General features: G+C 62.8%; 4 protein-coding genes across 7 annotated transcripts; 3 read left to right on the top strand and 1 right to left on the bottom strand.

Moving 5' to 3' along the window:
- Positions 1–1,745: 1,745 nt before the first annotated feature.
- Positions 1,746–5,126, top strand: RAMP2 (receptor activity modifying protein 2). Of its 2 annotated transcripts, none has more exons than XM_059869323.1 (5): positions 1,746–2,025; positions 2,172–2,322; positions 3,345–3,455; positions 3,847–3,949; positions 4,729–5,126. In XM_059869323.1, the coding sequence occupies exons 2-5, from the start codon at positions 2,262–2,264 to the stop codon at positions 4,982–4,984; spliced, it is 531 nt and encodes a 176-aa protein (XP_059725306.1). In that variant the 5' UTR covers positions 1,746–2,025; positions 2,172–2,261; the 3' UTR covers positions 4,985–5,126. The 2 variants fall into 2 exon arrangements, with proteins under 2 accessions (XP_059725306.1, XP_059725307.1); XM_059869324.1 differs by having other exon boundaries at positions 1,746–2,029.
- Positions 5,127–5,385: 259 nt separating this feature from the next.
- Positions 5,386–8,571, top strand: VPS25 (vacuolar protein sorting 25 homolog). The gene is made up of 6 exons (XM_059869325.1): positions 5,386–5,540; positions 5,678–5,823; positions 5,906–5,959; positions 6,308–6,396; positions 7,346–7,421; positions 7,934–8,571. The coding sequence occupies exons 1-6, from the start codon at positions 5,494–5,496 to the stop codon at positions 8,044–8,046; spliced, it is 525 nt and encodes a 174-aa protein (XP_059725308.1). The 5' UTR covers positions 5,386–5,493; the 3' UTR covers positions 8,047–8,571.
- Positions 8,572–13,228: 4,657 nt separating this feature from the next.
- On the top strand, positions 13,229–25,112 carry WNK4 (WNK lysine deficient protein kinase 4). 3 transcript variants are annotated; one of them, XM_059868989.1, is made up of 20 exons: positions 13,229–13,771; positions 18,567–18,739; positions 18,950–19,170; positions 19,251–19,408; positions 20,067–20,155; positions 20,230–20,449; positions 20,522–20,852; positions 21,012–21,142; positions 21,227–21,294; positions 21,374–21,515; positions 21,596–21,712; positions 21,786–21,941; positions 22,214–22,271; positions 22,401–22,535; positions 22,648–23,228; positions 23,526–23,622; positions 23,711–24,125; positions 24,239–24,441; positions 24,554–24,651; positions 24,733–25,112. In XM_059868989.1, exons 1-20 carry the CDS (start codon positions 13,325–13,327, stop codon positions 24,748–24,750), a joined length of 3,858 nt encoding a protein of 1,285 aa, XP_059724972.1. In that variant the 5' UTR covers positions 13,229–13,324; the 3' UTR covers positions 24,751–25,112. The 3 variants fall into 3 exon arrangements, with proteins under 3 accessions (XP_059724972.1, XP_059724974.1, XP_059724973.1); XM_059868990.1 differs by having other exon boundaries at positions 13,230–13,771; positions 24,730–25,112; XM_059868991.1 differs by lacking the exons at positions 24,239–24,441; positions 24,554–24,651; positions 24,733–25,112 and having other exon boundaries at positions 23,743–24,005.
- Positions 25,113–25,237: 125 nt separating this feature from the next.
- LOC132339022 (cytochrome c oxidase assembly factor 3 homolog, mitochondrial) lies at positions 25,238–25,921 on the bottom strand. The gene is made up of 2 exons (XM_059869068.1): positions 25,669–25,921; positions 25,238–25,588 (listed from the first exon to the last, which is right to left on the bottom strand). The coding sequence occupies exons 1-2, from the start codon at positions 25,904–25,906 to the stop codon at positions 25,476–25,478; spliced, it is 351 nt and encodes a 116-aa protein (XP_059725051.1). The 5' UTR covers positions 25,907–25,921; the 3' UTR covers positions 25,238–25,475.
- Positions 25,922–25,934: the final 13 nt, after the last annotated feature.

Raw genomic sequence — 25,934 nt, 5'->3', positions numbered from 1 at the left:
GCGGCTGCTGGCGGCCGCTTTCCTGCCCCGGGGGCCCCGGCGCTGGGGAGCGGACGGAGCTGCCTCTGCCCCGGCGGGGGCCCCGTCCGTCCCCGTCCGCGGTGCGGCGTGCCGGCTGCCCCCGGACCCCCTTTCCCCGCGGCTCCGGCAGGGTGACTGCGGGGTTCGAGCAGGGCCGGCCCGCCCGCATCTGGGAGCTCCGCCGAGTCCGGTGGGGCGGGGGCCCAGCATCCCCCCACCCCGCCGGGCATTGGCTCGGGAGCGGGCGGACAGCGCTGGGACGGGCCGGGGTCCGGGATAGGTGATCAGGGGAGCCCCAGCCCGGCTGCAGGGATCTCGCTGTCGGGAGGATGAGGATGCTCCCCGGGCTACGGCTGCTCTGCTGCCCGCTCCTGTCTCTGCTCCCGCGGTGCGGCAGAGGTAGCTCGGGGTGCTGCACGGAGGCCCCAGTGCCACATGCACACTCACAGCATCACAGGGCTGTCCCCAGCCCTGGCCCCATGCTGTCCCCTCCACAGCACCCACAGCGAGCTCTCCAGTGGCACCCAGCTGCTCTCCTGCCTTGACCTGGGGCCATCGATACCTTCTTCCTGCAGGTCCACGCTGAATTCTTCACCAGCTGCGCAGAGGCCAGGCTCCCCAAGCTGGGCAGTTGGCCCTCAGCATGGCTGTGGCCGAGGGCCTCGTGCCCCTTGCAGCTGCCCTCACACTCAGCAGAGCCCAGAAAGGGGCTCAAATTCCAGGGAGAAGCTGCCCATCTCCTACGTGCCCCCAGGTCTTTGAGGGGCCAGCGACAGCCTCCTTCCCTCCCAGTCCTGGCAGCTCATGAGTGGGAGGAGAGGACTGAGGGTGAGGGTGACAGGTCAGAGCAGGGATGGGGATTCCCTGGGGATGAAGTGGGTCCCATGGCACGAGGGGAGGCTGGGCATGGGGCTCCAGATGCCTGCATCTTCCTGGGGAACACTGGGAGAAGAGTACCACACAACTGACCCTGCGCCCCAGGTGGGGGCTGGCAGGGAACGCCGGGGATGCCAGGCTGGGTGGGGAGCCCAGGCTCTTGGCAGGCAGCCACCGTCCCGTCCCTGCCCATCCCCTCCGGACGCCCCAGGAGAGGGGCGGCCATCCCAGCCCTGGGGCCGCGCTGAGATCATTGGGTGTCTCCCTGGCAGAGGCTCCTGCCACCCGCCTGGAGGCTCCGCCGGCTCCACCAGAAAGAGGGACCAGTGGCTCCAGCCCTGCAGCCACTGGAGTGCCGGGGATGACTTCCAGATGTGGCCACTCGCCCGCAGAAGGTGGCTGCTGCCGCCTGGGAAGCATCAGACAGCTCTGCCACGACCTTTGCTGGAGAGCTGAAGCCCGGCGCGACCCGCAGCAGGGAGGGTCCCTCCGAGCTGCCCTGCCCTCCGGTCCCTGCTCTGCAGGCGGCTGTTAAAGGGGAGGCTTTGGGCTGCGCTCTGCCCCGGCCAAGCGTGAAAGGTCCTGTGTAGGAATGCCACAGACCCGCGGGCTGAAGTCACCCCCAGTGGGGGGGACACGGGCCCCTGGGCGGGAACTGCTCCAGGGTGGGGGCCCTGGCAGAGTCAAGCAGGCGCCAGGCTGGACAGTGCAGGAGGAAGGCACTGGGGCCAAGGACTGCCAGGGTCGGCCAAGTGTCTGCCCTCTCCCCACCTCCTCGGCCTGGTGCCTGGGGGTAGATTGTGTCATCACCCTTCCCTCCTTGGCCACGGGCAGGAGCTGGGGCTGTCCCGGCAGTGCCGCCTGTGGGGCAGGTGCCCGGGTGAACCAGAAACTGCGGGTCTGGGGCCGTGGGTCCCCCTGCCGCCCCCATTCCCGGGCGGCAGCACCCGTCCGGGGACATTGTGCTTTCCCGTCCACTCCCCCCGCTGCTGGGCTGCCTGCCCTCCACGCAGGAGACAAGGGATTTCACAACCCAGCCCAGACAGGATTAAAGAGAAATACACAAGTAAACAAATCGCGGCCTCGTAACGCTGGACGTGCCGTTCAGGGAGCGGATCCTCCAGGCCGGTGGGTGAGGCGCGGGCGTCCTGGGTGCCGGGGTGCGGGAGCGATGCCCGCGGGGGCCGGCACCGCACGGGACAGCGCCGGGTCCCGCCGGGAGAGCCGCTTCGGAGCAGCACTGAGCAATCTCATTTTTCACACGTCTCCTGTAGTCAAACTGCCCCTGTCAGAGGAAAGGAGTTGCTTCCTGTTATTTCCATTGAAATCCTTGTCCCGGTCGTTAGCCGGCAGGCTTTGGCAGGATGGCACCGCGCAAGCACATGAGCTCCGGCCGTCTCTCCCAAGGGCTCCTGCTGCTCTGCGGTAAGTGCGCGGGGCGCGGCCCCGGGGGCTCCGCACCCCGAACCACCCCGCACGTGGCCGCCCTCCCACTCGTGGGGCCCGGGGCCAGGGTCTTGACTCAGCCCGCCCCCATCGCCCCACCCCAAAACGGGACCAGCCTGTCAAGGCTGAGGTTAGCTGGGGCAGCCGTGGCTAGCATGGCCAGGGGGCACGGCCGGTGAGCGCCAGGTGCTGTGGGCAGCTCCCACCACGCTCAGCCGCGATCTGGCAGGGCTGGGACAGGAGCTGTCGCACCACACATGCCCAGGCAGGGGGGCTGGATGGGGCTATCAAGAAATAGCCTAGGGACAGGGTGGGCTGCTCTTAGCACAGCCAGTGTACCAGCCCGGGAGCGCCCCGTGGCCAGTGCCCAGCTGTGCCAGAGCTCCCCACAGGCAGCCCAAGGAGAGCACAGTCCGGCAGTTCAGCGTGGAGCCAGCATCAGTGCCCCACAGCTGAGGGTGGGAGATGGATCGGGCATTTTCCCTGAGCCCTGGGGCTCCCGTGGGCCAGGCCAGACGTGCCCCACGCCCTTGGCAGGCAGTGCTGGGTGTGGAGCTGATGGCAGGCGGAGGGGCTCTCCAGTAGTTCTGTGCTAGGGCCAGTGCTTCCTCTTCCTGCCCCAGCCCTGTCCGGCTGACATGCAGCACCACGCTGGCTCCCTGTGGGTGGGGGTCCCAGTTTGCCCCTACACTGTGACAATGGCCCAGGGTTTGTAGCCCCTAAATAGCCCCTCTGAACCTTTGGATAGCTGCCTGCAGCCTGGCTAGCCCCTCCCCATATGAGGGGCTGAATGCCCTAGCCCCAGCATGTCCCAGGCTGTGGCTCCCTGTGCCCGACCTGCCGGCTGCAGTGCCAAAATGAGTTATTTCCCAAATCCAAAATCAGTTATTTCCTGTAGATCCAGCCTCTGCCAGGGCAGCTCCTGTGCATGCAGCCCTGTCAGCACCCTTAGCCCCCCCAGACCCTGTGTCCCCTCTCACCCTGTGTCCCTCCCTCTGCAGTGCTCCTGGGGACTGGCCTTCATCACACAGACGCTGTGACAACGAGCTTCAGCCAGGACACTGGGACAAGCCCACCCACGGCCACATCCAGCTGGACAGCCCAGCCCATGGGTGAGTCTTGGGGTTCACTGAGGGCTGGGTAGCACTGTAGGACAAATGGTGCCCTGGCCAGGGCTGGCCCTGTGCCACAGAGTGACCCTTCTTTCCCCTAACCATCCCAAAAATAGCTGGCCCGTGCCACGAAGCTCTCCCTGCCACTGCCCACAGTGGGGGCAGTCAGCAGCAGCCTGTCCTCCCTCTGTGTCCCTGGCATTGCCCTGGGCTGCTGCAGGCTCCAGGCAGCACCCCAGGGCTGCTGCAGGGTCCATTCCTCACTGTGCTGATGTCTCTGCCACCAGCCTGGGCAGGGCTCCAGATGCCAGGTGTCACCAGGCAGCAGGGCCAGGCAGGGATGCACTGCGGGCAGAGGCATGCTGCCCGTGCTCAGCCCCTTTCCTCACAGAGAGGAATTACACCGCCATCACACAGCACTGCTGGGATTACTTTGTCTCCCTGATGAGGAATGTGCTGACATCGGAGCTGTGCGAGTGGAAAGTCATCAGCAGGTACGGGGCAGCAGGACTGTAAGAGCCTGAATGAGAGATGTGGGACTCCAGGTGGCTCTCCAAAACGCAGTTTATTCCATCCAAGGTGTTACAGCAGTCCAGGGTCGTGGGTGACAGAGCTGTGCCTACAGCTGTCAGCTCCAGCTGCAGGCAGGCCTGGACACCCTTAGTTTTGCTTACAATGCATTATAGACTATACTTTGCTGAGCATCTTAATAGAGTAGAACCAATCTATACCTTAACTTTTATCTATGGCCTATCATAACTACTATAATTACCACATTCATTTTACTGTTCTCCAGTCACTCACAGTCAGTACATTACAGTTTAAGCCAGAAGTTGTTTTTCAGTTTTCTTGCAGTAGAGACCTTTTTTCTACTTGCAACATCAGCAGGCTTGTTTGCCTGTGCTCTCTTTCTGCTTGGTAAAAACATCTTCTTGTTTGGGGTGGGTTTATCCTTTGCTCTAAGTCATAAAAACCCCTTCTAACACACCCTTTACCATCTTAGTTATCCAGTAAGACTGGCTCAGCAATTCTTTTCTTCTATATCAAAACTTGCTTCCATCTCTATTCCTTCATCAGACTCTACATTCAAAAATTTTTCTGCTAAGCACACACATCTGTGAGAGTCTTGTCAAACTTTCATCCTTCCCAACACAGGACCTTCACCTCTAGAGCAGGGGGCAGGGGCTGGGCTCTCCACCAGGGTACTGCTGGTGCCCGGGTGTGTGTCCCCGGTGTCCCACTCCCTGCCGGTGTCCCGGTGTCTCTCCTCCAGGCCCTACAGCGAGCTGCAGCTCTGCCTGGAGGAGTGGGCAGAGCGTCTCAACCACAGCTACCCCAACGCCCTGGCCGAGCAGTACATCTTCCAGAGCCACCACCGCTACTTCCACAACTGCACCCTGGAGCACCCGGTGTACTTCGACCCGCCCGAAGATGTGCTCCTGGCCATGATCATCGCACCCATCTGCCTCATCCCCTTCCTTGTCACCCTGGTCATCTGGCGCAGCAAGGACGGCAAGGCGCAGGCTTAGAGCTGCCCTCCCGGACCCCCGGCTGCGGGACCGCCCGACCGCCCCGGTGGCTCTCGGTGCCACCGACCCGCGCTGCGGAGGCGGCCGGTTCCTCCCGCGCCTTCCCCTCCCCGCGGCCCGGCATTAAACGCTTCTCCCCCCACGCCTGGCGCTGGTTCTTCGGCCGCTCGATCCCTCCAGGGCCCGGCCCGGGCCAGCTCCCGCCGCCAGCACCCTCCTGCGCGGGTCTGCCGGCAGCTCCTTGCCGTGGGGAACGCTCCCGGCGGGACACCGGCACCAGAACCGAGGCCGCCGTCCGGGGGGGCGGGGCTTGAGAGGGGCGTGACCGCACGTCAGGGCGTGGTCTGGTGTGGCGGGAGTGGTCTCACGAGAGGGCGTGGTCTAGTGGGAGGGCGTGGTCTACTGGGAGGGCGTGGTCCCGCTACGTGGGCGTGGCCCACGGCCGGGCCGGAAGCGGGGCGGGGCGGAAAGCGGCAGCGGCGGTTCCGGTAACGGCGGCGGTGGCGGCGATGAGCTTCGTGTGGCCCTGGCAGTACAGCTTCCCGCCCTTCTTCACGTGAGCACGGCCGGGGCTGGGGCTGGGGCTGGGGCTGGGGCTGGGGCTGGGGCTGGGGGAGGCGGGGCGGGGAGCGCGGGAACCGGGAACCGGCGGTGCCGGTGCCCATCCGCCCCCGTGCTGACCGGGCCCCGCAGGCTGCAGCCCAACGGCGAGACGCGGCAGAAGCAGCTGTCGGCCTGGTGCGCGCTGGCGCTCGCCTACAGCCAGGAGCACCGGCTGCCCGCCATGACGGTGCGGGAGGCCCAGGACATCCCGCTCTTCGCCAACCACCGGCTCCAGCGTATCCTTTGTGCCCGGTGCTCCCGGTGACCCCCCCGCCCCTGCCCTCCGCCTCCGCCAACACCTCCTTAACCCGCAACCAGGGAAGCTGCCGCTGGAATCCATCCAGGTGGTGCTGGAGGAGCTCCGCAAGAACGGTGTGTGCCCCGTCCGTCTTTCTGTCCGTCCGTCCTTCCCCTGTGCCCGAGCCGCAGGGCAGGGCGGGCAGCAGCCACCGGGCAGCTCCGTCCCGTGGGTGCGGGCTGTGCTGTCGCCTCTCCGAGCCAGCCGTGCCTCAGCAGGCAGGGATAGCTGTGCAGGGAAGGGAGGGTGGACAGAGAAATCACAAATGACACGCTGAATATTGTTCTGTAAACACAACAGTATTCAGTGCGTGGGGCAGGGCTGGTCTGTGAGGCTGCCTCCGGGTGCAGTGTCCTGAAATCTGCATGTTTGATCCTTATTTCTGACTTCTCTGCCTCAATCCCTCTTCCCATTGCTTCCAGGGAACCTGGAATGGTTGGATAAGAACAAAACCAGCTTTCTGATCATGTGGAAGAGACCTGAAGAATGGGGAAAGCTCATCTATCAATGGGTGAGAGCACACCCAGACCAGGTTGTGTCCATGAGGATGGGGGGTCCTGGCAGCCACTTGGGAAGGAGCACTGCTTGCTTCCTCACTGCTTTTACCTTTCTCCTTGCACTTGTCCCTGTTGCAGAGAGGTGAGGAGCTATTAGCAGCCTGTCACTTGCTGTGAGCTGCAGTGTGAGGGTGGTGTTGTCCACCTGTGATGGGGACAGGGCAGCATCACTGCATGGCCCAGGTCCTCACTGTGAAACACACAGGCAGGAGGAGCAGAGCTGTCCTCATTCCCCCAGGCTGCTCCCTCTGCCCCAGGGTTCACATCAAGTGCTGTGCACACTCAGTTTTGCTCACTCCAGGATGTGAGAGAGATTTGGACAAGGATGTTCAGCCACATGGATGAAATTTCCTCATTCCCCCAGGCTGCTCCTGTTGTCCCCTCTGCCCCAGGGTGTGACAATGTTCACAGGGGTCTTAGGATGAGGGAAGAGATGAGAATTTTGACTCTTCTATGTTTCAGAAGGCTGATTTATTATTTTATGATATATATGGTATTAAAAACGATACTAAAAGAAAAGAAGAAAAGATTTCATCAGGAAGCTTGCTAAGAATAGAAAAGGAATGAATAACAAAGGCTCATCTCTGACTGAGATATTTTAGACAATTAGACTGTGATTGGCCATTAATTAGAAACAGCTACATGAGACCAATCACAGATCTACCTGCTGCATTCCACTGCAGCAGATAATCATTGTTTACATTTTGTTCCTGAGGCTTCTCAGCTTCTCAGGAGGAAAAATCCTAAAGAAAGGATTTTTCATAAAAGATGTCGGTGACACCAGGGTTCACATCAAGTGCTGTGCACACTCACTTTTGCACACTCCAGGATGTGTATGAGAGGTTTGGACAAGGATGTTCAGCCACGTGGATGAAATTTGCTGGTTTGCCTTTGTGTTTCCAGGTGTCAAAGAATGGCCTGACCAACTCTGTGTTCACGCTGTATGAACTGGTCAGTGGAGATGATACAGAGAATGAAGGTAAAGTTGGGGCTCGTGCTCTGGAGCAGGTTTTCAGAGCATCCTGGATTGGAGCATGTAAACAGCTGATTGTCAGATTGCAGTTTTGCAGATTAAATATTTTGAAATCTCAGGTGCAAACTCACCCTTTCCCACCATTGGCACATGCTGCTCCAAAGGCTTTTATCACTTTTGCAGGAACATCCCCTCTGTAATTGCATTTTCCCTTCCCCAGTGCCCAGCATTTCAGCTGGTGTGGTGAGGGGTGTTTTGTTTCCAAGCCCCAGCTCTGCATGTCAGGCTGCTGTGGCTCATCCCTGCTGACCTCCAGGCTCTGTTCCCTCAGCAGAGATGATGAGCCTGTCAGTGTATCCATCCCTCTGGATTTATGGTGCTCTGAGAGCCCTCAGCATTGCTGCCCCCAGTCCCCTCACAAGCCTGTTTGTTTCCTGATGTTATTTTTGGTATTTTTATATTTTTGTTTATATTATTGTTATTTTTCCTTCCTGTTGATGGGGATCTTTGTCCTCTAGAGTTTCATGGCTTGGATGAGGCCACGCTGCTCCGTGCCCTGCAGGCCTTGCAGCAGGAGCACAAGGCTGAGATTATCACGCTGGATGATGGCCGAGGAGTCAAGTTCTTCTGACAGGAGCCTCCTCCCCTTCCCTGCTGCAGTCTGGGCTCTCTCTTGCCAATCCTTCCTCTCTGGGCCTGGCCTCAAACTGTGACTGCAAGTAGCTGCATCTCGGGATTTCTCAGGGCAAGATGAGTCTGAGAGCCCTTCCAAAGACTTTGGAATATCCTGAGATCCTCTGTCTGTCTGTCTGTTCTCCCTGTTGATGTGTTTGAGAGGCTAAAGCTGCTCTAGGCAGTTCTGGGAGGGACCACCCAGAAGTGAAACTGGACTTGCTGCTGCTCCCTGTGCCTGTGGTGGCCTCCAGGCAGCCCCAGCTTGGGTCAAGCTTGGCCTCCAAGGGGCTCCCCTGTGTCCCTGCCAGCCACACGTGCCTGGGTCCTGCAGTCCTGCTGCAGTGCCAGGGGATGAGGCAGGAGCAGGGGACTGGCTGTGGAAGCCCTCAGTGGCAGAAGGAAATGCACTTGCTGCCAAGCAGGCTGGGGGAAGCCAGGGAACTAATTTCAGGTGATTAAAATGAGATGTATTTATAGAGCAGCCTGGCTGTTTTCATCTATCTTTATTTTTCCATCAGAGACAGAGCTCTGTACCAGATTTTTGCCCTTCAGTCATATTTCCTGTCTGCCCCAGGGAAATGCAGTGGTTCCAGGGTGGGAAACAGCACAAGAAGAAAGGAGAAGGGGACCCTTGCTGCCCTTCTCAGGACAAGATTTACTTTAAATTTGCGTGTGCAGCCTGCTGGAAGCCCCTGGGTTTGTGCAGAGGTGATGGGGTAAGCTCTGTACCACTGTGGCTGAGAGAGGGATGACTCAGCTTTAGGTGATGATAAAGTCCCCTACTTGTCAGAAATTGTGGTCCAGGTGCAGTTGCTGACCCTGTGAGCCCTGGGGAAGCAGATGGCTGTGCTGGGGACGGGTCACCTTTCCCTGGTGGTTGTGTGCATGTCACTGGCAGAGGTTGGGGGCAGTGCTGGAGTGACCTCAGGTCAGTCTGGGGGTCCAGCAGAGCAGATGGCACTTGCACCCCACAGGCTGCCCCTGTCTGGCCTTCCCTGCCCTTGGGGACAGCCTGGCACTGGCTCACCTGCTCCTGACAGCTGATGGCAGCATTGAGGAATTCTCAGTGGAGGTGAGATGCTTTAGTCTGGGGCCTGTAAAATGTGAGAATTTGTTGTGTAGCAGGAGCCTGTTGAGCTGGACCTGGTGGGATGGTGTGGGCACATTGCTCTGGAACTGTGCCCGGAGCCCAGGCTTCCCCTCCATGCCAGGCTCAGCAGTGCTGTGGAGGAATTCCTGAGTGCCTGCACTTGTGTGCTGAACAAAAGCACCAGCAATGCTCACAATGGGCTGGTGGGGGTTCTTTCTGAGGACCATCACCCCTGGGAGCTCTGTCGTGGTCCTGCCACTGCTGGTGCTGAGCGAAGCCAGCGGCACAGGCTGTGCCATGGCATGTGCCATGTCCCCACAGCTGGCACAGGCTCTGCTTGATCAGGGATCATCCCTCTGTGTCTGCAGCCACCAAAGTCTCTGTGCAGGATTTGTGTGCTCCCAGTCTGCCCTGGCTTTGTTTCCATGTCCAAGATCTGCCTCTGCTTTCCTCCTTATGCCACCCTCTGTGGTCGTTGCCCCTTCCCTCTGTGGTGGCTCTGGCTGCCCTGCTGCTCCTGTAGCCCTGCAGAGAGCAGGGTGCTGTGCCTGCAGGTGTCTCCATTTGATCCCAAACAATCTGATCCCTTAGCAGTCAGGCTGGAGTGTCTGTTCTCACTGCCTGTGTGCACAATCCCGACCTCCCAGCACTGTGTTCCAGGCTGGGAGTGCTCTATGTAACCTGGCTGTCCTTGAGGGAGTCTGTGTTCTTAATTAAATTTGCTCCCTTCTTAGGAAATGGCTGATGTGACATTAGATAAGCCTAAAACCAGCTTTTCATTCCAAGGCACTCCTGGCAGCAATTCCCTTTTTCAGCTTCCTATTTAGTTGCTTACTCAGTGAGGGGAGGGGGGGGGAAGAGGAGAAGGAGGAGGAAGAGTACGTCCCCTCTGCAGAGTGGACATTGTGTAAAATTCCTTTTCCACACCCTCTGGGCTGGTTACCAGAGGCCACAACCAGCGGTGTCTGTGAGGAGCCTGTGGGACCAGCTTCCCTGGGCTGGGCAGTGCTGCTGCACAGAGGTGCCACTGCTGAGGCTGAGGTGCCACTGCTGAGGCTGAGGTGCCACTGCTGAGGCTGAGATGTCACTGCTGAGGCTGAGGTGCCACTGCTGAGGCCGTGGGATGAGTCCTGGGAGTGGCAGAGCTGGTGCTGCCACCCTGGAGGGAGCAGATGTCCCTCTGTGCAGGTGCTGTCCAGCCCAGCCACACAGCCCTGCTGGAGGAGGTGGCTCAGGGTGGTTTTGGGGAGGTGGGGGTGGCTGGTACAACCCCCTCCTCCAGCCTGTGGCCCCTCAGAGGCCTTTGCCACGTCTGGCCGTGGTGATTAGGGCTCTCTGGGCAGGGTGAGGCAGAGCTCAGAGGGGCTGGTGCCAAGATAAGGCACTATCAGGCTGGGCACACTTGGATCCTGCTGGTGAAGGAGGAAAAGATTCCGAGAAAGATTTTCTTTAATGCAGCTGCTTAGGAGCAAGAACTGTTTCAGTTTGATAACTTTATATGTTGGGATAAACGTGCAGGTGGGTCCCATCTGTGTCTCTGGGCTGAGGAAATCCTCTGCAGTGATCTGCCCAGGGTTACAGCCACAGCTGAGGTTTGGGTGCCATCTCTACCTCCCTGAACTCATGGGAGTTAGGGTGAGAGACACAGAAGGTCCCATGGGAATGGGGTGGTGAAGCCAACAGTGGAACAAGCCCTGGGTGTCCCTGGAGCCCTGCTGGGACAGGCACCCTGTGCTGTGCATTCCCAGCTGTGCATCCCCTTCATCCAGACCCATCCTGGCCCCTCTGTGGTCCTGCCCCAAGCTCTGGGATCGGACAGACAATTCCTGGCAGGGCTTGGTGGAGCCTGGAGCCGAGCAGGGCTTTGATTCATGATCTAATTCCCCTGTACTCTTTCTGGCAGCCAAGTGCAGGCGAGAAATGGGTTATGTTCCCTGATTGTGGCGGTTCCTCAAAGTGAAGCCTGGCACTGGCACCTGCAGCCCAGAAATGTCACCCTGATAAGGCTGGGGACCTGCAGTGGGCTCCTGATTATGGAACATGAGCCTTCTGGTTTCAAGCCAAGCTGGCTGCAGATTGGTGTTCCTGGCCAGGTCAGGAGAGGAGGACCTGTTCCCCTGCCCAAGCTGCCACCTCCCTACCAAGTTCTGCTGTGGAGTGGCATTTGGAGGGATCATTTAGGGAATTTCTCAGACCACTCACAGAGGAGGTGTGGGAGGGCAGCAGTTGGAGCAAACTTCACCCCCAATTTCCTCTCCTGTCTGCAGGGGCCTCACTGGACTGGAATACTCCCCTGTTCCTCTGGGATCTTCCAAGGCATCTTGTTTCACGATGGAAACCCTTGATAAGGAGACATGAGCCTGCCAGGGACCAAGCTGAGATCCCTACGTGGCTCTGTGTCTCTTGTTGGAGAGCTGGGGCTCCCTGCCAGCCTGGGTTGTGTTCCTGGGCTTGGGCAGTGCATGGGACCCCTGGCAGGGACCCTTATGTGGGGGCAGCCACAGAGTCAGCCTAGAGGGTTTGGGCACCATGCCCCCCTTTCTGGCCATGCTGAGAAAGTTCTGGGCAAGGCTCACCTGAACAAAGAGTGTTGTTTAACAGAGCTGAGTCAAACCATGTTGCATCCTGCAACCCAAGAGTGACCCATGGCAGGGCCAGTGCAAGCACTGTGCCTGTGGCCTGTCAGTCCTGGCCTTTTGGCTCAGTGGCCACGGGCACCCGGTGCCCCAGCAGGGGCCAGTGCTGCTTGTTCAGCTGGGACCAAGCCCCTCATATGCTCCAAGGGATGCAGGGCTGAGTGGGGATGTGGTTGCTGCTCCCTGCTCGCCAACCAGTTCTGCTCGAGCCGCTCTGGACAGGGAGGCATCGCTCAAACTCTGGGTTGGGAAGGAGGTTCCTGGCTCCTCGGGCAGGAAGAGGTGGGTCGGCTGGAGGTAGCAGAGCAGAGATCAGCAGAGACACAGGTCGGCCAGGAACATTGCAATAAATACTTGTCTCTCCCTCTTACCAGCGGGGATTTGTGGGGAGCAGCCGTGCGGGACGTGGCCGCAGCCGAGGTCAGCAGCTCCAGTCACCCGGCATCACCCTGCGGGTGCCAGCTTGGCGTTTAGGAGACCATGACTGCCTTCCCTTGTCGATCCACTCCTTAATGTTTCCGGTATCGTTGAGTAGAAACAATCTGACCTCAGGGTAAAGAAATCAGCGGTGGCCTCAATTGCTTTGTGTTTTGTGTAAACAGCCTCACCGGCAGAACAACCTTCTCCTTCAGCCTGGAGAGACAACACGCTCTTGTCCGGCTGCTGGCTCCCGCGGGGCTGACACACACCTTCGACTCTTCCTATTTGCGTGACCCTAATTTCGGGATTTCGGACTGTAGTGACCCCGAGCGGGATTCCCTGGGGCAGCGTGAGGGGGAACTCGCGTCCCGGCAGCGGGACTCGGCTGCTCCAGGACACGCTGCTTCGGGACCAGAGGCAGAAACTCCGAGGAGATGTTTAAACCAGGGACGTTCCTGCTCCGGCTGCGTTAGTCACAGCAGCCCCGGAGCCCCACGGGGGCGGCGACAGGGAAGGGGACAGCAAGGAGCCCCTGGATCCGGGTGGGCGCCGGGCGGTGTCCCCCGGCTGGGAGGGGACACACCGGCACCCCGGGGTGACCGGGAGCGGTGCCGGGGCGCTCGCCCCTGCTCGTAGCCCGTGCCTGCAGCTGCACCGGGGCCGCTGCCCGGGGCGGTGTCGGTGCGATGTCGTTGCGGTGCCCCTGCCCGGTGCGGTGCCCCTGCCCGGGGCGGTGTCGGTGCAGGGCCGGTGTGGTGCCCCTGCCCGGTGCGGTGTCGGTGCGATGTCGTTGCGGTGCCCCTGCCCGGTGTGGTGCCCCTGCCCGGTGCGGTGTCGGTGCAATGTCGTTGCAGTGCCCCTGCCCGGTGCGGTGCCCCTGCCCGGTGGCGCAGCGCGGCCGGGGGGCGGCGGTCGCGCGGGGGCGGACCCGGGCGGGGCGGGGGCGGTGCCGCCGGGCCGGGCGGGGCGGTGGCGGTGCCGGGGCCGGTGCCCGGACCGGGTCTCGGCGGTCGCTCCCGGTTGCGGGCTGGCGGAGGCCACGGGTGCGAAGCTGCGCGGGAGCGGCCGCTCCCAGCGGGCTGGAGCCGATGCTGGCGGCCGAGCCCGCCGCTACCGGAGCCATGTCCCATCCCGAGGCGGAGCGGGCGGACGGCGGCTCCGCTCCGCAGCCGGAGCCGGAGCCGGGGCTCACCGGCCGGGCCCCGCACCGTAACCGCAGCCGGCGGCCCTCGGGGCGCGATTCCCGACGTGCTTCCTCCCGCTTCAACCGGCGGAGCTCGGCCGAGCTGGAGCTGCTGGGGTACCCGGCGCCGGACGGAGAGCGCGGGGGGTCCCCGCCGCCGCCGCCGGCCGCTGCCGGGCTCCGGGAGCCCGAGGAGACGGAGAGCGAAGAGGTCGAGACGCGGGCGGTCGCCACCTCCCCCGACGGCCGGTTCCTCAAGTTCGACATCGAGATCGGCCGCGGCTCCTTCAAGACCGTCTACAAGGGGCTGGACACGGAGACCACCGTGGAGGTGGCCTGGTGCGAGCTGCAGGTACGGCCCCTGCCAGCGCCTCCGCCCCTGCCCGCGCCCACAGACCCCCGCCCCGGGCCAAGGGGCTCCAGAGAGGTACCGGGACCCTCTTCCATCCTGTTTCCCTGCTGTGTGCAGCCCTCCCCAGCCCTGACCCTGCCTGGTTGCTGTGTGGGACTCGCGGGGCAGCTCCCCGGGCTGGAGCCCGTACCGGCGAGGGCAGGAACCCTCGAGTCTCCGCTTCTGCCGGTCACTGTGGTGCCACAGCAGCGGGGCAGGGCAGGGTGCGGGCTCCCCTCGCTGCCCTGCACTGTGCCCATCACTGCCAGTACCTCGGTGCCTCGTGGGTCTGTTGGCCCGGACCCAGAGTCCTGCTTAGTGCCGCCGCTCCCGGCCCTCCTGCTCATCACGTGCTGTTTTCCATTTGCTTTCTTGCTGCCTGCACTGTGGAGCATGCCAGGGTGCCCACGTTCTTGATGCCAGCCCCTGCTCTGGCACTTTACAGGTGGATCTGGGGCTGAGCATCCCACTGTGTTTCTGATGCTCAGCAGCTCGCAGCTTTCCCTCCAGGAGCACAGCGAGGGCAGCAGTGCCCTCTCTGCGTGCCTGCCTATGCTTGTGTTGGATCTGCCTCCCAAAGTTTGCTCCCACAGCCCTTGGTGTGCCCTGGGGCACTGCCTGCAGCGAGCTGGGGCTGGCTGTCAGCTGGGAGCAGGGTACAACACGACCTTGCTGCTCCCTGCCTGCTTGACCTTGGCTGAAGTTGTGTCACCTGTAAGTGGCTTCCGTGGTGCTGCCAGGGGCTCTGTGCTGGAAGCAGCTGGACCTGTGCTTCCAGGTCAATGAGGAGCATCCCCATCCCCTCTCTGCTGCCCCACTCCTCCATCTCCCTGGCTGTCCTGCAGCCTGACAGCAGGATGCTGAGAGCAGTGGTGATAGCTTTGCCTCCACAATGCCTTTGCCCCCTCAAGTGCTTTTTGGTGGGCCTGATCTTGTCCGTGGAGGTGCCCAGGGAGATCTGTGCCTTTTCTCCTTGGAGCACCTTTTGGTGAGGTCCAAAGTCTCCCTCAGGCTCCTGACCCTGGGATGGCTGCTGTGGTGGGAAGGTCCAAGTCCTTGTTGACACAGAAAAACGTGTCTTGCGAGTTTGTTGTCTTGTTCCTAAAAGCTCAGTGCACTTGCAGGTAGCTGCCTGGGCTGGGTCCTTGGGGTGGCTGCAGCTCAGCAGAGCAAGAAGAGATCCTGAGAGACTGGTGGGTTTCTAGAGGGCTGACTATGGCCTCTTAGTGAGGAAAGTGAAGATTTGCCCCTCACCCCCATGGGATGGCAGTTGTTTCAGTTGTTGAGTTCAGTCAGAGCCAGCTCAGATCTCATGCCCTCACAAAGCCCCACAGCTCCATCCAGATGTCCCTGAGCTCTCTTGAGTCCCATCAGGTGGCAACCACTGACTGGAACGGGCTCTCCTTGGCGAGCCCAGGACCTTCCTTCCCTGGATGAGTCAGCTGTCCCCAGCACTTCCCTCTCAGCTGGCTTCTGTCCCTCCCCGTGGGTCTCAGCCCCACGTCACAGCTGTGTCCCTCTGCCTACCCTGGGGCCTGCAGGGCTGGCAGCAGGTCTTGTCCCTGCTCCTCCCTGCCTGCAGGCCCTGCTGGTGTCTTGGAGGGGCTGGGAGGGGATGAGCCTGAACCACTCAGGTGGAGGGGAACAGGGAGCTGGGCAGCAAAATGCTCCCGTGTCCCAGTCCAGCAGGAACATGCTGGCCCTGAGAGCCAGCCAGGCAGGAGTGGCAGAACTGCTCACTTGTCCCCTGGGGGTGGTTGTGGAGAGGGTCCCCTGCCAGGGACCCTCCTGTGAGCATGCCATGGTGCTGGGAGGACCTGACCCCTCTGGGGGTGACAGGAGTGCAGCCAGGTCCCTGCCCCTGCCCTCTCCCCTCCCCACCCAGTGCCTGGCTCCATTCCACTGACTGCTCTTTATCCAGTGTCTCTTGTACCCAAATCTGTGTCCCACGGGGGGCTGAGAGCACAGACACAGACATTTAGGAGTTTGTTTTTTTCAGCAATCATGCAAAGAATTGGACACTGTGACACAAATACGGGATTTGGAACCACAAATAAAAATGGTTGTGGTTCTGCCATTTTAAAAATAGCTTTGTCCTGTGCACTTCACAGTTCTCCTTCTATTGCCTTTCAATTCCAAATGAATACTTAACCTCAGGCCTGACCTGTTCTGCACCAGAGAACCTGGTTCAGCTGCTTTGATGGATCCCAGTCCCAAACCCCAGCTCTCCCGACTGTCCTTGCCCTGACCTTCCCTCCTCAGAGCCTGCTGAAGCAGAGGTTGGTTTTGCCTGTCTTCTCTCTGCCTGAGACCCCTCAGGGGACCTGCCCATCCCTGTCCCCTGTCCTGAAGGCAGCGTCTGTCTGTCCACAGCCCCACTGTTTGTGCTTTCCAGCTTTAGCCTGGCACTATTTCTGTCCTAGGTGCTGCGGGTGGTGGGGAAAGAGGAAGCAGGGAGGAAACCAGAGGCCCAGAGTGGGGTCTGGCTGTAAATACCTGACTGTGAGATTTTCCTCTGGAACCCCTTGGGGTTCCCCAAGTGGGCCAGAGCATTCTGGGCAGCAGGTACTGCTGTGCCTGCCCTGCCTCTGGCACCCAGGTAACCTCAGCCAGCAGCCCGGGGGCTGCAGGGCACCTTGTGTGTGTGTGCTCACATGGCTGTGAGCCCACAGCAGCTCCTGCTTGGCAGGGCAGACCCACAGGGAGGGCAGTGAGGCGCTGGCACCCACTGCTGACAGAGAGCTGGCTCCTCTGGGGGGCTTGGGAGTCCTTGTGGCTGTGGACACGGCTGGAGGGAGAGTGCTGGGCACCTTCCAGCACTGGCTCTGTGCCCCACCATGGTGTTGCGCTGAATGCCCCTCCAGAGTGCAAGTGCCAGTGCAGAGCCAGGGGTGGGAGAGCCCTGTGAGTGCTGCAGAGAGCACTGAGCACTGCCAACCTGGGGACAGCCTCCTGCTGCAGGGACAACAGCCATCCCCCCCCTCCCTTCTCCTGCAACTGGCCTCAGCTCCTGGTGCTGGCTGTGCTGGGCTCCTCAGCAGCCAGCTCCTGGCTCACAGGAGGGGCTGGACCATTGCCACCCAGCTCCTCGTGGTCCCCATGCCACCACCCCCAGCGCCTCCTCCGCCCTGTGTGGGTCTGTAAGGAGAGGACACGGTGTGCCCATGCTGTGTGCCATGTCTGTGCTGGCAGCCCTGTCTGCCCTGCCCCTCCTGGTGTTCCTCCAGCCCAGGCTGGGCTTCGATGCCCACACTCAGCAGGGAGAGTATCAGTACAGGGCTGGAAGCTGCTGCCACTTGGGTCATGTGGAAGGAATGATGCCAAGTGAGCCCAGCAGCCCTGGCACAGGCTGGGGGCACAGCCTTGCTTCCCCCAGACCTTAATCCAGGCACTCTGGGAGAGGTGGCCTTGTGCTGGAACTGGGCATGGCACAGTGAGGGCTGTGCTGGCACAGTTGGGGTCCACTCTGGCTGAGCTGGGAGAGCCGTGGCCACCCGTGACTCCCCACTTCACAGCCCATGCCAGCTTCCTCATGCCCTTGCAGGTTTGTGGGGTGCAGTGACACCTCTGGACACCTCTCAGTGGGTAGGAGAGGGCCAGAGGGGTGGTGGTGGCCGTGGCACTGGGCAGGGAAGCCGGTGTGTGCTGCTGGCCCTGCAGGGGTTCGGGTGCTGTTTTCCTCCTTCCCTATGAAAGGTCCCATTCATTCTGCTGCAGCAGGCTCAGGTTCTCCTCTGGGCTGAGCCTGTCCCTGAGCGTGTATTAAATGTGGGGGGATTATGGAGCAGCTCCAGCCAAGCCATGGGGCCGCCCGTGATGCAATGAGAATGTTACGAAAGCCGACGGGATTGATGGATGGTGGCCACTGGCCAGGGGGGCGAGACAGCTCTGGCAGCTCTGGTGGTGGCAGCTCCAGTTTCCTTGGCCTCTGAGCGTGGGCTGGGCAGGGGTCCCAGCTTGGAGGCCCCCAGGCTGTGCAGCAGCTGAGCTCTGCAGGACCCCAGGCTGTGGTAGGGTTGTCGCTGCTCCTGCTCCTGCCCAGGGCTGAGCTCCCTCGGGGCTGGAGCTGCCACCACCAGCTCTGCCCAGCCAGCTTCCCTCTCCCTGCACCCCGGGGCTGTGTCCCTTCAACATGAGGGGCTGTCCCCTCCGCTGGCCCCTGCCCCAGCTGCAGTCAGCACCCTCGGCTTGTGTTTCCACTTTAATTAACTCGAGCAGGAGGAACATGGAAAAACCTGGGCTGGAGCCTCCCCCGCCTGCTTTCCCCAACAAAGGCCTCATTGAGGCTGGCCCAGCACCCGGCTGCACAGAGCCCAGTGCTGCTGGTGCCCCGCTGGGGGCAGAAGAGCCATGGCCATGGTGTCTGCACAGGGCAGGATGGCAGCAGCTTCTGCAGAGCCCCCCAGTGTCCCCTCCAGCTGCAGGCTGGCGTTCCCTGTCCTGAGGCAGCGTGCTGGGCTCCACCTGGGGGCTGAGTGAGGCGAGTGGGGATGGCCCCAGGTTCCTCACACAGGTTCCTTGGTGCCCTGTCTGTCGTGCACCCCCCCAGAGTGGTGGGCTGGTGGGGGGACTACAGTCCAGGGTGGCCTCAGCCATGTGTGTGCCACTGTGCTGGGGGACAGCAGGGCTGTGCTGGGGCCACAGAAGCCTCCTCTGCCTTGTATGGGGACATGAGGGTCTTTTGTGGCCAGGCCACCCCCCTGTGCTCGGCAGGACCCCCCGTGTGCCCTCCTCACACCCCCACTGGCTCCCACAGACACGGAAGCTGTCCAAGACGGAGCGGCAGCGGTTCAGCGAGGAGGTGGAGATGCTGAAGGGGCTGCAGCACCCCAACATCGTCCGCTTCTACGACTCCTGGAAGTCAACCATCAAAGGGCAGATCTGCATCGTGCTGGTCACAGAACTCATGACGTCTGGCACCCTGAAAACGTGATTGGGGCGTGCAGGGGAGGGAACGGGGTCCCTGCTCTTTGTTGTGGGGTCATCTGAGTCCGGGTGGCAATGGGAGGAGGGTGGGCTGGAGCCAAGGCTGAGCCACGAGTCTGAGCCCCACAGGTCTGAGCCCTGTTGGTCCCTGGCAGGTATTTGAAGCCCTGTTGGTCCCTGGCAGGTATTTGAAGCCCTGTTGGTCCCTGGCAGGTATTTGAAGCGCTTTAAGGAGATGAAGCTGAAGGTGCTGCAGCGCTGGAGCCGGCAGATCCTCAAGGGTCTGCATTTCCTGCACACTCGCTCGCCCCCCATCATCCACCGTGACCTCAAGTGTGACAACATCTTCATCACAGGCCCCACGGGCTCCGTCAAGATTGGGGACCTGGGCCTGGCCACGCTCAAGCGAGCCTCCTTTGCCAAGAGTGTGATAGGTGGGGCTGGGCTCCTGGGGGCTGCGGGGGCTGCAGGGGATGGGCATCCCGGGGGTGCTGAGCTCCCCTGCTGCCCCCAGGCACCCCCGAGTTCATGGCCCCCGAGATGTACGAGGAGAAGTACGACGAGGCAGTGGATGTCTACGCCTTTGGGATGTGCATGCTGGAGATGGCCACCTCGGAGTACCCCTACTCCGAGTGCCAGAACGCCGCCCAGATCTACCGCAAGGTCACCTCGGTGAGACCCGGCCCCAGCTGGGGCTGATGCTGCTGCCTGATCCCACAGGAGGCAGGGGCATGGTCAGCTGCCCATGCTGGGGGGGACACCACAGTCCAGGGTGGCCCCAGCCATGTGTGTGCCACTGTGCTGGGGGACAGCAGGGCTGTGCTGGGGCCACAGAAGCCTCCTCTGCCTTGAGTCTTTTGTGGCCAGGGCACCCCCCTGTGCTCAGCAGGACCCCCTCACAGCCCTACTGGCTCCCAGCTCCCCGCTGGAGCTGTCAATCCTTGCTGCTGACAAAATGTGTCACGGTGTGGGTTGTGTGAGTGGCTAAAGATAGTGGGGGGTTGTTCTGCCAGGCCATGGAGCTGTGAGTGGTGGTGGTGGGGCATGGCTTGGCCAGATCCCACATCCCTGGCTCTGCACCAGTGTGTTAATGGGGTGGAACGGGAGCAGTCTGCTCAGTCACCCTGGCCTGGGGCACTGCAGCTGGCCTGACCGGTCCTGGCCAGCTCCTGCCAGTTGGGGTGGAAACTCAGAGCCCTGGGGCATCCTGGCCACTTGCAGGCACACATGGCCTGGCCACAGGGGCCACTGCAGAGCTCGTGTGGCCCTGGGCTGGTTGCCCCCTGGGCCCTGGGTTGGCACAGGAGGCGCTCACTGTCATTCCCCCCAGGGCCTGAAGCCCAGCAGCTTCTACAAGGTGAAGGTGCCCGAGCTGAAGGAGATCATCGAGGGCTGCATCCGCATGGACAAGAACGAGAGGTGGGGGCAGAGCAGGGCCTGGGTGGCAGGGTCCCCCCTGGCCCCGAGCCCACGCTGAGCTGTGCCCTCTGCAGATACACCATCCAGGACCTGCTGGAGCATTCCTTCTTCCAGGAGGACACAGGGGTGCACGTGGAGCTGGCTGAAGAGGATGATGGAGTCAAGTCTGGGCTGAAGCTCTGGCTGCGCATGGACGACACGAAGAAGCTGCATGGCAAATATAAGGACAACAATGCCATCGAGTTCCTCTTTGAGCTCTACAAGGATGTGGCAGAGGAGGTGGCTCAGGAGATGGTGGGTACAGAGATGGGGGAGCCCTGGGCGCTGTGGGGTCCCTACACAAGTGACAATCTCCTTCCTGTACAGGTGGTCCTGGGCTTTGTCTGTGAGGCCGACTACAAGCTGGTGGCCAAGGCTGTGCGGGACCGTGTGGTGGCCATCAAGCGCAAGAGGGAGAAGCTGAAGCGTGCCCAGGGTGCTCCATCCCCCGCAGAGCCAGAGCAGCCGCCAGGTGTCCTGCGCCTCCTGGAGGAGCTCAAATCCCCGCTGCCACCTGGTGGCCCCACACCTGCCCTGGCCACCCCTGGCTCTGGGGACTCTGCCTTCAGCAGCACCTTCCCCCTGGAGCCTGAGGAGCCCGAAGCTGACCAGCACCAGCACTTCACCTACCGGCACACCAGCTACTCTTCAGCCACCTGTGCGTAGGCACCGAGGGGGCAACAGCCGGGTGGGCAGCAGGGGAGCTGGGCTGGGAGGGGTGGGGGGGTCCATCAGCTTCTCCCAGCCCCACAGCCCTTCCCCAGCTGCCCAGCCAGGGAAGGGACTGCCTTTGCTTCATGCCAGCTCTCCTCCACAGCCGACTGTGAGACCGACGGCTACCTGAGCTCCTCTGGCTTCCTGGACTCGCCAGACCTGGCCCATCGCAGCTTTGTGGCTGTGGACCCCACCAGCCCACCCCCCAGCCGGCCTGTGCGCTGCTTCCCCACGGTGAGCACGGCCCCACGGGGTCAGGGGGGCTCAGGGCAGCTGTGGCACCAGCCCACCCCAGCTCACCCCCTCCTCTCCCTGCAGAGCATCGCTGTGCAGCTGCCCACGGAGCATTTGCCCCCTGCCAGTGGCTTCTCCTCCTCGGTGGACAGGTGAGGCTGGGGGGCTGGGCAGGGAGGGTGCTGCTTGGGAATGGCCATGCTGATGCTCTGGAGCTGGGGCTTCCTGCAGCTACACCTCGGATGTGGCATCGGGCATGAGTGATGGCTACGAGGGGCTGTCAGCCAGCGAGCAGAGCACCAAGCTGCCGCCCAAGAGAGCCTCGGGGAAGCTGCTGCGGCGCCGAGCCCGCTCCAGGCTGCGCATCACCAACGTGAGTGCCACCGGGGCCAGGCAGGGCCAGGCAGGGGCCAGGCGGGTTCTCCTGGGCTGAGCCAGCCCTGCCACCCACAGATCTCCGACAAGAACGACCGAGTGGTGGAGTGCCAGCTGCAGACCTACAACAACAAGATGGTGACCTTCAAGTTCGACCTGGATGGGGACAACCCAGAGGAAATTGCAGCTGCCATGGTGAGAGCAGGGGGAGGGTGAAGGTGGGGTCTGCCTGGCTGGGCTGGGTGCTGATCGACCCCTCCACCCTCAGGTCCACAATGAGTTCATCCTCAAGTCGGAGCGGGAGAGTTTCATCAGCCGGATCCGGGACATCATCCACCGCGTGGAGACCCTGCTCCGCAAGGACGGCCGCGCTGGCACCGAGCTGCCCAAGGGCCCCGAGGCTGACAGTGCTCTGGGCAGCCCCGTGAGTGCCAGCCTGGCCCTGCCAGCGCTGGGGAAGCTGCTGCTGCTGCTGCTGCTGAGCATGGCTTGGGATGCTGCCTGGCCCCAGGGAGTCCAGGGTGGGGGCTGGGGTGCAGGGTCCTCCTGTGACAAGTCAAGGTGCTCACCAGCACAGAAGAGACTCCAGCTTCTGTCTCCACAGGTGGTGGGGCCAGGGTGGGAGCCAGCGGGGGCTTGGCACAGCCTGGCTGGGGCCTCTGCCCCAGTGCTGGGCTCAGCTCACCCTTCTCACAGGTGGACCTGCAGCTGCAGGGGCTCTCGCGCTCCATCTCCTCCTCATCCTCACTCAGTGGTACGTCTGTGCCCCTCTGCAGGCCCTCCCTGTCTCCCCAGCCCCATGCAGGGCAGGTGATGGCCTCAGCCAAGCCCTGAGGGTCTCAAAGGACATGTCCTGAGGCTGGCTGTCACCCCTGTGCCACAGACCTGAGCTGCACCAGTCCCAGCCTCTCTGTCCAGTCCCCTGTCCTGCCGTTGCTGAGCCGCTCCCCATCAGAGACCAACCTGGGCAGTCCTGTGGAGCCTCTGGCAGCCCCGGTGCCACTGGGGTCCCCCACAGGTACCAGTGCTGGCAGGGTGGGCATGTTCATTGCCCTGGGCTGCCAGCTGCTCCCCTGGGCAGGGCCAGGAGGTGGCCCTGGGGGCTGCTCCTGATTCTTCTCTCCCTGCAGGCCCAGCACAGACCTGGCCCCTGGTCTCCATGACTCCCTCCTGGCTCACATCGTCACCAGCACTGACACCAACGCTGACTCCCCAGGGGACCCCAGGGGGGCCTGTCCCCCCAGCCCTGCCCCAAGCCCTCCTGTCCCCCCAGCCTGTCCCCACACCCCCTGTTCCCTGTGAGCCCAGCAGTCCCCTGAGCCCCCCTGTGACCAGCACACCCTTGTCCCCCAGTGCCCCTCTCTTGTCCCTGGCCAATGTCTTCTCCCTGGCAGTGATGACCGTGGCCCACACTGTCTCCTCCATTGCCAGCTCAGGTGGGCACCTCTACCCACCCCTGCTGCCACGGCCACAGAGTTTTGCCCTGGGTGCCCCACGCTTTGTCTACCCTGACCCCACCAGCACAGACAAGCCAGTCCCACCTGGCAGTGGGACCCCAGAGTCAGTGGGAGCTGATGTCCCCACTGCTGGGGTGCCCATATCCTCCCTTCCCTTGGCACCAGCCCCAACGTGCCCCCCAGGCAGCGAGGCTGTGGGGAGCCCTCTGCAGCTGCTGAGCACGTCCACACCTGGGAGTGCAGAGGGCATCAGGGTGAGTGTGGGTGTACAAGGGCTGTCCAGGGCTGCTCCACGTGGAGCTCAGTGCCAGCAGGGCTGAGTACTTACTGCAGATGCTGCACTGGGGTGGGATGGAGCCTCATGGCTTGTGAAGCCAGTGGGATGCAGGGAGGGCTGAGCGGGTGGCAGATCCCAGGGCACAGAGGGGAGGACAGGAGATATGGTGGGACCTGGGGTGGGGCTGCTGATGGAGCTCAGGTGCCCACAGGGGAGGACAGGAGATGTAGTGGGACCTGGGGTGGGGCTGCTGATGGAGCTCAGGTGCCCACAGGTGCTACCCAGTGCCCCCAAGCCCAGCCACTCTCTGATCATCTCGGAGGCACCAGCCCCCAGCGTGCCCAAGGCGCAGCTCTCGCCAATCAATGAAGGTAAGGAGAGGCAGGGCTGAGGCTGTGCCAGGGCACAGCAATGCCCCGGCCAGCCCCTGTGCCCACCAGCTGCCCCTGTCCCCAGCAGAAGCCAAGCCCCAGGTGCTGGGCCGGTTCCAGGTGGTGCCAGCCAAGGACCTGGCTGTGAGCTCCGCGGGGCTGGGCAGCAGCGACGGAGAGCAGCCCGGCACGGAGCCGGCAGCGAGCGCCTCCCCGCCTCCCGCGGTGCCTGACACGAGCCACAGCTCCAGCAGTGACTCGGACGTGGCACCGGAGGCACCCAAGGCTGAGGAGGTGTCGGCCGAGGGGGGCTCTGCCCCTGCTGCGCCAGCGGGGAGCGACGCCGGGGAGGGCCCAGGGGAAGAGAGCACAGAAAATGTGCCGCCGGCCATGCTGAGCCAGGTGTGGCTGAGCTACTCCCGCAGCTTGTCCTACGTGAGCAGCGATGACACCGAGAGCGAGGACGAGGAGATCTGGGAGGAGCTGCAGAACCTGCGCCAGAAGTGAGCCGGGGGTGGGCTGCACCTGGCAGGCCACACGTGTTCCCAGCCAGCCCGGGGGGGAGCTCGCTGTCCCTTCCCCGAGACCCCGCTGCCAGCCCCTGTCCTCTCCCCAGGCACCTGGCGGAGGTGCAGCTGCTGCAGAGCGCGCAGAAGAAGGAGATCGAGGAGCTGTACCTGCGCATGGGGAAGCAGCCGCCGCTGGGCATCGTCTCGCCCGCTGCCATGCTCTCGGGCCGCCAGCGCCGCCTCTCCAAGGGCAGCTTCAACCCCTCCCGCCGCAACAGCCTGCAGCGCCTGGAGCTGGCGCCGCCCGCAGGTGCCGGTCCCGTTCCCGTTCTCCGTTCCCCCCCGGGCAGGGTGAGGGCTGCAGGGCCGGGCTCCGGGTTAGCGGCACAGCCCCGTGCCCTCACTCGGAGCTGTCCCCGCAGGCATCATGCGCCGTAACTCGCTGAGCGGCAGCAGCACGGGCTCGCAGGAGCAGCGGCTCAACAAGGGCGTGACCTTCGCCGACGACCTCGGGCGCATGGTAAGGGACAAGGGCGGGTCCCACGGCGCTGCCATGGCGTTCCTGTGGCACTCGGTTCACGGCTGCTTCTCTCCCCAGTAGCTGGCTGGCCAAGAATGACTCCATGAACTACCTCATCCAAGTGCCTGCTGCCGCGGGCGGGCAGAGCTAGCCCTGCAGAGCCCGCGCTCCCCTCGGCTGTGCCTGCAGCAGGGGAGCCGCGGGCCCGGTGCAGGCCTGTCCCCAGGGGTCTGCCCGCTGTCCCCGGCCCCTCTGCTGGAGGACACGAGCGAGGTGTCTCCGTGCTTGGTGGCTGGAAGGAGCTGAGCCGCCCTGAGGATCCCCCGGCTTGTCCCAGCCCCGCGCCGACCCTGCCCGCCCCGCGGCCGCCTTCATCTCCCGGCGGCCCTGCAGGATCCGGGAGCAGTTTGTTATGAACTGGCGTTGGAAAAGCGTTTTCATAAACATGCATTGAATACAAACTGCCTCTGCGTGTGTCTGTCGGGCAAGACGCGTGGCTGCTTGCCTCACTGTGTGAGGATAAAGAGCAAAAAGCAGAAAATCCCCGCTCAGGTGGGCTCAGCCCAAGAGATCCATGACAACGGGCTCTGAGGCGGTCTCCAGTGAGAGGATTTATTGTGGGGAGTGTTGGCTCCCGGGCGCCCCTGTCCCTCCCGTGGGCACGGCCCCGGGGCGGGCTCTGCCCGGCCTGAGGGAAGCCCCCGGGGCCTTCTCCTGGCCAAAGCAGAGCACGGGGCAGGCCCGAACCCCTCAGGCGCGTCTGCCTCGAGGCCCGTCCTGCCTGGCGCGGGCGGCAGCTCAGTCACGGGCCGGGCGCTCCACACTCAGCTTGCGGCGCCCTCGGCCCGGGCCCGGGCCCGAGCCCGCGCCGCCTCCGCCTCCTGCTCCAGCTCATCCAGGAACCGCTCCTGCGACACCGAGTAGAAGGTGTAACCGTCTGCGGGGGGAGTTAAGGAAAAGCAGCGTGCGCGGCCTCGGAGCCCCCCGGCCCCACCATTCCGCGGCCCCGCAGGATACAGATGCCAAATGTCACCGCGCCGATGCCGAGGGCCAGCAGCACGTTGCGGCTGCGGAGCCGGCGCTGCAGGGCGCGCTGGCGCTGGGCGTACTCCACCTGCGCCATGAGGCGGCGCTGCTCGGGGCTGAGCCCCGGCTCCCGGGCCGGGTCGATGCGCCGCGCGAACGCCGCCTCACCCGGCTCCTCCGGCGCCGCCATCTTCCCCCGCCGTCTTCCCGCGGGAACGTGACGCCACATCCGGCGGCAGCGCGCTGGCCAATCGGAG

This window comes from Haemorhous mexicanus, chromosome 28 (assembly GCF_027477595.1).
Source record: "Haemorhous mexicanus isolate bHaeMex1 chromosome 28, bHaeMex1.pri, whole genome shotgun sequence".
Taxonomy (NCBI): Eukaryota; Metazoa; Chordata; class Aves; order Passeriformes; family Fringillidae; genus Haemorhous; species Haemorhous mexicanus.
This window is presented reverse-complemented; position numbering and strand designations above follow the sequence as displayed.

Coding starts and splice junctions, on each gene's coding strand:
- VPS25 (XM_059869325.1), top strand. CDS start 5,494: ATGAGCTTCGTGTGGCCCTGGCAGTACAGCTTCCCGCCCTTCTTCAC. Junction 6,397..7,345: donor GAAAGCTCATCTATCAATGG/GTGAGAGCACAC, acceptor TTGTGTTTCCAG/GTGTCAAAGAATGGCCTGAC. Junction 7,422..7,933: donor AGATGATACAGAGAATGAAG/GTAAAGTTGGGG, acceptor TTTGTCCTCTAG/AGTTTCATGGCTTGGATGAG.
- WNK4 (XM_059868989.1), top strand. CDS start 13,325: ATGCTGGCGGCCGAGCCCGCCGCTACCGGAGCCATGTCCCATCCCGAG. Junction 20,450..20,521: donor AGGAGGTGGCTCAGGAGATG/GTGGGTACAGAG, acceptor CTTCCTGTACAG/GTGGTCCTGGGCTTTGTCTG. Junction 21,713..21,785: donor AGGAAATTGCAGCTGCCATG/GTGAGAGCAGGG, acceptor CTCCACCCTCAG/GTCCACAATGAGTTCATCCT.
- LOC132339022 (XM_059869068.1), bottom strand. CDS start 25,906: ATGTGGCGTCACGTTCCCGCGGGAAGACGGCGGGGGAAGATGGCGGCG. Junction 25,589..25,668: donor CGCGGTGACATTTGGCATCT/GTATCCTGCGGG, acceptor CTCCCCCCGCAG/ACGGTTACACCTTCTACTCG.
- RAMP2 (XM_059869323.1), top strand. CDS start 2,262: ATGGCACCGCGCAAGCACATGAGCTCCGGCCGTCTCTCCCAAGGGCTC. Junction 3,456..3,846: donor CTGGACAGCCCAGCCCATGG/GTGAGTCTTGGG, acceptor CTTTCCTCACAG/AGAGGAATTACACCGCCATC. Junction 3,950..4,728: donor GAGTGGAAAGTCATCAGCAG/GTACGGGGCAGC, acceptor TCTCTCCTCCAG/GCCCTACAGCGAGCTGCAGC.